This window comes from Sycon ciliatum, chromosome 10, assembly GCF_964019385.1.
Source record: "Sycon ciliatum chromosome 10, ocSycCili1.1, whole genome shotgun sequence".
Taxonomy (NCBI): domain Eukaryota; kingdom Metazoa; phylum Porifera; class Calcarea; order Leucosolenida; family Sycettidae; genus Sycon; species Sycon ciliatum.
The window spans coordinates 4234368-4243707 of record NC_088652.1 but is presented as its reverse complement, the minus strand read 5'-3'; the positions used below and the strand labels follow the sequence as shown (position 1 = coordinate 4243707).

General features: G+C 47.1%; 1 protein-coding gene across 1 annotated transcript; it reads right to left on the bottom strand.

Moving 5' to 3' along the window:
- Positions 1-5852: 5852 nt before the first annotated feature.
- On the bottom strand, positions 5853-6857 carry LOC135826263 (uncharacterized). The gene has a single exon (XM_065338894.1). The coding sequence runs from the start codon at positions 6855-6857 to the stop codon at positions 5853-5855; it is 1005 nt and encodes a 334-aa protein (XP_065194966.1).
- Positions 6858-9340: the final 2483 nt, after the last annotated feature.

The window sequence follows — 9340 nt, the reverse complement described above, 5'->3', positions numbered from 1 at the left end:
CGTTCTCCTCTATCCCTATCTATGCACCACAACTGGCTCAGAAAACCGACTCGCCATGATCAGCCATGATGATGCTCCTCTCAGTAACAGCCCTTGTAATTTGTTAATAGTCTCACAGTTTCTCCCGCACACTCGCTGATGTTAAACCTTCCTTTCTTTTCATTTTGCTGACTCGTACAGCTCTATCTTTTGTTTTTGGTGCGTGTTTTTGGCCGTGATGCCGAGACCTCAGGTCGGCAGAGCCATCAATGCCCCACCATCACTGCTGCGTCTCGGTGCAGCCCCTGCTCAATAGTTGTCACGTTCGTCTCAGTATAATTGTCTTTCTTTATTATTTTCGAGCTGGGAATGTGAACATAGTAAAAAAAAAAAAAAAAAAAAAAAAAAATGGTACTATGTAGCAAGTTTGAGCAGGTTCTACCGAAGGTAACTCTTGAAATAAAACTTTGAAGTTTCAAGTGATGCCATATTTCAAGAATCAGCACATTGCACTGGGACATTGTCCAACGCCTTAGGGCGCGTTCAGACTGGCGTGAATAGCCGCCGGAAAGCTGCAGCGTAATCCCGGGAATCGCAATCACACTGCACGTGTATCCCGCTGGAATGGCCAGTACATGTGAAGCTTCGACATTTGAAAAATTTGAGTTGACTCAGTTTGAGTTGGATATCAAAATAAACTAATTCAGTCTGTTGAGATACTGGATCATTGTGCTTTTGCTTGTGCTTGTCGACGGAAAGAATACTATGTCCGGAGTGTTTGGTGCTTGGGTGGCATTCATCCGCTCCGCGGTCAGAGTATGCTTCTCGTTCGCAGTAACGTTTTGCCTGCAGAGCGGCCCGCAAAAATCACCACGTACAGCTCCATGAACTCCCTCTCCATTGCTGAGTCGAACAAAGATTTCGGCATGATGGGAGAAGTTGGCAGTCTAGAAGTCAAAACTCAAAAGCATGCAGTCAGACTGCAAGAGTAGAGGCTGAAATAAAACGAAAAGACGGTGCTGCAAGGATATCAAAAGCGCTCCGCGTTCCGCCGGAATCTGCATTCCACTGGCCTGCAGAGTGGTGGGAAACCTTTTCCGTGTTTACGCTGGCGGGAACGTCACGTGAGCGATTCACCTTGACAACTTTCACATTCCGCTTGTTTTTTACGCCAGTCTGAACGCGCCCTTAGAACCCCTGACTCCACCATATGACAGATACGTGTCTTACAATAATTGATTGCAACATCTTCCGAACATAGTAGTAGAGCTTTGGATCAAGTTTTAGCAGTTTCCACCGAAGCTAACTACCAAAATAGAACTTTGAAGTCGCCCACATACTAAATGCCATAGCTCAGCATGTGCATTGAGTGTACGGTCTAAGGGTTTTTACAACTAGCTCCAATGCGGCAGATACGTGTCTTAGATTACTTGATTGCAACATCTTCAGAACATAGTAGTAGAGCTTTGGATCAAGTTTAGACAGTTTCTACCGAAGCTAACTACCAAAATAGAACTTTGAAGTCGCCCACATACTAAATGCCATAGCTGAGCATGTGCATTGAGTGTATGGTCTAAAGGTTTTCACAACTAGCTCCAATGCGGCAGATACGTGTCTTAGATTACTTGATTGCAACATCTTCAGAACATAGTAGTAGAGCTTTGGATCAAGTTTAGACAGTTTCTACCGAAGCTAACTACCAAAATAGAACTTTGAAGTCGCCCACATACTAAATGCCATAGCTGAGCATGTGCATTGAGTGTATGGTCTAAAGGTTTTTACAACTGGCTCCAATGCGGCAGATACGTGTCTTAGATTACTTGATTGCAACATCTTCAGAACATAGTAGTAGAGCTTTGGATCAAGTTTAGACAGTTTCTACAGAAGCTAACTACCAAAATAGAACTTTGAAGTCGCCCACATACCGGTACTAAATGCCACACATGTAGCTGAGCATGTGTATTGAGTGTACATGTATGCTCTAGTGTTTTTCACAACTTTATCCAACATGAAGCCGATAGTGATGTGGAATTTGTTGACTGCTTTGTACAAAACATAGTGCTGAAGCAATGCACATTGGGCACTTTCTACTGGTAATGTAATTATTATATTATACAGTGTTTGCTGCCAACATAGCAAGAAATACTTCTATACTAAATGCGTATTCCACGGGGTACGGTCCAATGGCTTTTCACTTTACATCTAGCCACTGTTCTTCGTGCATTACTTGAATGCTAAGTCTCCGTGGTAATGAAGCTAAGAGCCACACTGGAGAAGTTTCTACTGAAGCTAACTATCAAAAATATAAAATTTCCAAGATGCTACTATTACATCAAGTAGCTGTGTGCAATGCCACTCCGAGTGTTGAACACAGTAAGCAAAATCGAGTCACTAAAACCCTATTTGCCAGATACAAGCTGTTGAGACTGATAGCAGCTGTATGATCTTATATGGATGGCGGTTCCACACTGACCAGCACATGTACACGCGCACAGGCAGAAGAACACACAAGTAATACACCTAACGTTACTTCGAAGTACACTGTGTACATCATGTAAATACAAGCGTATATACAAGCATCACTCCTGTTCTCCACAACCGGCAGTCCTGGGCAGCTGGTCAGAGTGCAATAATTTCTGCAGCAGGCTTGACTTGGAAAGCTAATCACAACTGCCATGGCTGCAACATGAGTATTACCAGCGCTTTTACAGTGCTACTTGTATTATATTATTGTCAATCCATTGTGGTGCATGGCACTCGTTTTCAACAACCGAGTTTATGTCATTAGTTGCATATTCAACGCCAGCAGAAAAAAGGGGGTGGGGGCAAATTACAACGGTTCAACACTAGTCATATTGAACGGCGTTATTCCATGCCAGGCGCGCACACAAAACGCCCGCGCGAGCGCGCATGCATGTACACACCCGGGTGACACACATTCATGCGACTTTACATAGCCTGCACTGTCGTTCTATGTCATAGGAGTGAGTGCACACACATATATGTACATGTACATGTAGATTGCCTAATTTTGCATACGTAATAAATTTTATACACACATGTGCGTGCACATATAGATAAACTCAACGGCACACGCATGAGAGTGTGCCGGTAGGGCCACATGCCAATTATCGGATTAGTCTGTGAAAGTTGCACGGCACAACAAACCTTCGGACAGTCTAAAGATATGACACAATGAATGTGGAATACCATCCAGTGTGTAAGACCATTTCAGCGATTGTGATTTTCGGAGCGTCCCTGTTGATATTTGATGTCCTCACTTGGTTGATGACACAGTAACAAATTATCAAATTCACCTCCAATGCCATCCAATCTGCGTTCCGCGATACATGTACAGTGAACGGTGTTGAGGAAAGCCATGCAGCAATAAAACAGTCGAGACTCCCAAGCAGAGGATACAATTCAACAGCGTATTGAAGTACGAATTGTTCTAAACAATTTTCAAGACACAATTACAAAATTTGAAGTACGTCTTGAAACGTGTTTGAAGTGCTTCGATGTATTTACCTTCGATCTCCCTGAATCGATCCATCCACAGCTACCTGGCGAATTTGCCAGTCAGTGCGGGAGATGATCGAGCAAGTTATAATATTTGAAGGCCGCGAGATGTCAGTGGCACTGGCAGGAAATCTACACAAGCGTGTTCTGAAATAATTTTCTAATACTCAGGCATGATTCAAGAGCGGACTCTGATTTCTCCCTTCTTATGGTACGAGCACCAGTCGACATTGCATTCTTGGAAAATCTTCTGCGAGTGCTGCCTTCCCCTTTCATAGAAAGAACGAGTGAAGAGGGACACTAGCAGCAGGTTCTAGCTAGGTCGCCAGAATTGCAGAAAAGCGAGAAGACGTTTCCTACAACGATTGATCGCACAAAAATCATCGCTACCGAAAAGATTTACTGAAAATCTACCCTTTTCAAACGATGCGCGCGCAGAGGGTGTGAGCCACCTTAAAACAGCTCCTTTTTGAAAATATTTTCAATGAGTGATATGTCGCTTTGTTTTGCTCTACTTGGTGCTTTTCTCCAATGTCATGCAGTCGTATTTATTCAGCTTTTATTTCTTGTGTACTTGCATACTGGTATTAGTTTAGTCCCACAACCTGCGATAAAATGATCAGCTGTAGCACCTACTCCACTTTTATGTTTACCGGTATGTATCCATGTCATTCGGATCTTCCCAAGTTGTACCTTGTACTGTTGAGATACCGAATTCAAATAAATCAATACCAATACGAAATACCAAGTATACAATTTGCTGACGATATTGCACTACTAGTATACCAAAGTGGTCCCAACACGGCAACTATTTCACTGGAACTCTCGTCATCCGTCACTGCTCTGGCCGACTGGCTCAAAAACCGCGGCCTGATATTGAATGAACGCAAAAGCCAAGTTCTGTCCATCTGTGGGAGGGATGCGCCGATCTGCATACTGTAAATTGCCATCAGATCCGCTTACCTGCTTGTACTGCGGCCAAGTACTTGGGTTTAACCATCACCGAGCCACTGACCTCGGACCACCATATCCACGATGTTACAGCGAAGGTGAACAGGAATGTCGGAGCATTGTGGCGAGCCCGGCGATCCCTTTCCCAGAAGGCCAGGGTCCAATACCTAAAATCCGTTGTGATACCTGTTATAATATTATGGAAGTGTGGCGTATAGCACGTCCCTCTCAGCTTTCGCTTTAGGGAAGCTCCAACGTCTTCAGAACCGTGCCATCCGCGCCGTGGTAAGCCTACCATCCACATCTTCGGTAAGCCGCCAAAGGGATAGAATATCCCTCTGCAAAATCGAGGAGACACAACACCACCGACTCCTCGATCTCATCTGGCGCGGCCTGAACGGCCAATGCAGTACAGCGCTTTCAAAGCAGCTGACGTCCGCAACCACGGCCACAACTCGACATCAAGCCAACACCGGGATCATTCTGCCGCTGGCCAGGACGAATATAGGCACTCGCCGACCGTTCTTCCGTGGATCTGCGCTGTGGAACACTCTGCCAGCCGGTGTACGTTCCTGCAAAGCCGTGGCCGATTTCGCAGGAGCCGTGTACCCGTACACTCTCAGGCCATAAACGCGAGAAGAGAAGCAGTGATATGCACACACACACACACACACACACACACACACACACACACACACACACACACACCTTTGACCTTGACCTTTGACGCCCATCGCCGGAGGCGATGATAGCAATGCTACGGCAGAAGCCATAGCAACTTGTGCTGGGATTACACCATTCAACAGCTTGCAAGGCTGAAGAATTGACCGTCACTATTCAGCCTGGTCTACACCATACAGCTATTTGGAGTGACATTTTCTGGCCAGTGAATCCCTTTTTTGGTCTTTTTCATTTTTTCATTTTTTTTTTCCCGCACACACATCACACCACATACTCCGGCATGCACTGGCTGTTGGTAACCACCCAGGAGAATGAAAGAAAAGTCAGGAAGAGTCTGAGAAAGAGAAGAAAGACGTGTGTGACCATAATCGTCGGGAATCGAACCCGCAATCTATCGATTGGAAATCGCTGCACATACCACTGCACCATATGGGACACACACACACACACACACACACACACACACACACACACACACACACAGACACACACACACACACACACACACACACACACACACACACACACACACACACACACACACACACACACACACACACACACACACACACACACACACACACACACACACACACACACACACACACACACACACACACACACACACACACACACACACACACACACACACACACACACACACACACACACACACACCTTGGACCTTGGACCTTGGACGCCCATCGCGTAGCGATGATGGCTCAGACGCGGCAGTGGGGGGCGTGCCTCTTCAGGTCCCCAATGCGGCCAAAGGGACGGCCACATGCGCAACGGAACTCTTTCGGTCCGGGTGGAGGAGGCTGCTGACGACACAACCGCTTCCAGGTTGGGCGATCCTGGGCTTGATGGAACCATTCTCCCTCTCCGATCTGTGCCGCAGCTAGATCAGTGACAACAACGTCACGCCATCGCTTCTTCGGACCGTGGCGGGGGCGAGTGGCATATAACTCGCCAAATACCATCTGCTGCGGAGTGCGGTGTTCCTCCATACGGGCAATGTGCCCCAGCCAGCGCAGACGATGCTGTCGGAGCAAATCGGAGATGTCAAGAGACATGCCAAATCGCCTGCCCAATTCTGCCGATGTGAGCCTGTCCTCCCACTGCTGGATCCGCGATACACCGAGGATAGACCGAATACAGGAGCGATGGAAGACGGTCAGCCGATGGACGTGGGTAGCCTTCACAGCCCATGTCTCTGCACCGTAGAACAGAGTGCTCAGGACAAAAGCGCGATATACCATGCACTTAATGCCGATGGATAAACCCCGGCACCGGAAAATCGGGGTCAGGAGGCAACCAAACACACGAGATGCCTTGGCCAAGCGGGAGGTGATCTCCACGTCCAGTGACCCATCGCAACTCACCACACTACCGAGGTAAGTAAAGCCGGAGACCATCTCCACAACCCCACCATCATCGAGGACGACATCAGGTTGTAGGTCCCCCGGGCCGACTGCTATGGCCTTTGTCTTGGCGATGCTGACAGTGAGACCCCACTGAGAGGCACAGGCGATGAACTCGTTTGCCAGGGTCTCCAGATGTTCTCTTGATGTGGTGTATATAGCGGCATCATCAGCGAACTGGGACTCGGTAACTTGGTACGTGTTCAGTCGCGCCTTGGTTGTTCGATCCCCAACAAGCTTCCGGTCAGGGCGTGAGCGCAGGGACACGCCGGGAACAGAAGAGCGGGAACGCCAAGACGACATTACGGCAGCAAAATACAGATTGAATAGGGTGGGGGCGAGAGTACAGCCTTGGCGAAGACCATTGTTAACATATATGTCCTCCGTCAAGCGACCAGATATACGAACCCGAGCCCTCATGCCGACATGTAGGGACCGAATCAAGCTGAGAAGGGTAGGTGGAATACCGAGCTTCCCGAGGACAAGCCACAACGCCTCACGAGGTATGCTGTCATAAGCCTTCTTCAGGTCCGTGAGGTGGTCGGTGATGCTGAGCGTGCTCAAAAGGATGGCTGTGTGAGGTGGAAATGCATCCGAAAATTGCAGCGGGTGGATGATGGCAGGCGTACGGTCACGCCCTCGGCGGTTTATGATGGAGACGGACACCTTACTGACAGCCCGGAAAGTCTTGTTACGCGTTGGCATGCACACTTCGACAGAGTGCTCAACATTGCTAGTCAGTTTAGTATGCATGTCATTGATAACATGCCTACTGCTGAGCCGCGTCATGAACTTGACATGGCCCCGACATTTGAGGAGGTGATGGCTGCAATGCGGAGGATGAGTAGGGGCACGGCTGGTGGCTCGTCAGGTATTGTGCCGGAATTGGTGCTGGGTGGCGGTCTTGCTCTCCACCGGCGTATTCATTCTCTGATTTCCCAGATTTGGGCAGGTGGCTCCGTTGTTTCTGAGTGGCGCGACGCTGAGATTGTACCCATACCGAAGAAAGGCGACCTACGGTCATGTGACAATTGGCGAGGCATCAGCCTGTTGGATGTAGTCGGTAAGCTGTTTGCACGGGTTATCCAGGATCGCCTTCAGGAACTGTCCGAGGATTGGTGCTGACACACACACACACACACACACACACACACACACACACACACACACACACACACACACACACACACACACACACACACACACACACACACACACACACACACACACACACACACACACACACACACACACACACTAGGACAGTATGTATAGGCATTTTAAGGAACGGTCTTTTCCTGTTAGCTCTGTTTGTCCAGTACATGAGATACAACGTCTTTCTTGTTGTTTTTCCTTCTTCATGTAGCTGCTTGCAGCATGGTAAACGACAGTATCACGGCCTTTTCAGGGTTTTTTCATTGTACCTATTTGTAGTACCTCCCGGGATCAGTACTTCCACTTGAAATAGTATTCACCAAAATCGCTCATTCTTAGCATTCTTTTATTCAGTTCCATTTAATTGGGCTTATTGCCCGTTTGGTGTTGCGACTTCAAATAAAAAACAACAACAACAACCTCACCTTCTCATCAATTTATCTCTTATTGGCGATGGTGCCATCGTGAGAATAAAGAATTCAACAACCAACTGTTTAACCCACAATCTCACCTTCTCATAAAGTTATCTCTTATTGGCGATGGTGCCATCGTGAGAATAAAGAATTCGAACAACAACAACAACAACAACTCTCTTATTGGCCACTGGCTATCGTGAGAATAAAGATTTGAAACAACAACAACCATACATGTACTTGTAAAGTTCAAAGTGATGTAAATCAATTTCCTACTGTTTAACCCACAATCTCACCTTCTCATAAATTTATCTCTTATTGGCGATGGTGCCATCGTGAAAATAAAGAATTCAAAAAAACAACGACAACAACAACAACAACAACAACAACAACAACAACTTAATATTCTCTTTAGGCTCAAATCAACTCTACACACTAAATCACTCTCTCTCATTTACAAAACGTATATCCTGCCCATAATTGAATATGCATGCATTGCTGTCACCCCACTCTCAATCGCAGCCCTTGACCGTCTTGAGCGAATCCAGCGCAAGGCGGCCAGAATCTGCCTCCGCCTCCCCCTCTACACTCCTCTGGATCATTCAACACTGCTCCATCGGCTCAAATGGCCGACAATGTTCTCTCGCCGCAAAGTGAAGCTCACCCTTCTTGCCCACTCCATAAAATACCAATATGCCCCACAACACATACGCTTGCTCAACACCCCCGCTCAAGTTACGGCCCAGTACAGCCTTCGACACGCACGCACTTGGCACCTCCCACCCTCCAGAACCGATCGCTGTAAAGACTCCCCACTGTACAAGTCCCTAGAATACTACAATGCCCTCCCTGCTAGCATTCGTGACGTCTCCTCCCGACCTGCTTTCAAACAAGAAATCTGCTCACTGCTGATTAACTCAATCTGCTCCTGCAGCGCTCACCCTCTCCCATACTTGTAAAGTTCAAAGTGATGTAAATCACTTTCCAACTGTTTAACCCACAATCTCACCTTCTCATAAATTTATCTCTTATTGGCGATGGTGCCATCGTGAGAATAAAGAATTCAAACAAACAAACAACAATGCTCTCACACAGGCGAAAGCCTTTGGGGGGTACAACATCTCAAGACTCGGTGGAAACACCGGCCAATGATAAAGAGAGTTTGCATTTTCTTTAAAAAAACCAATTTGAACTTTTCCACTCCATCATCCTGAAATA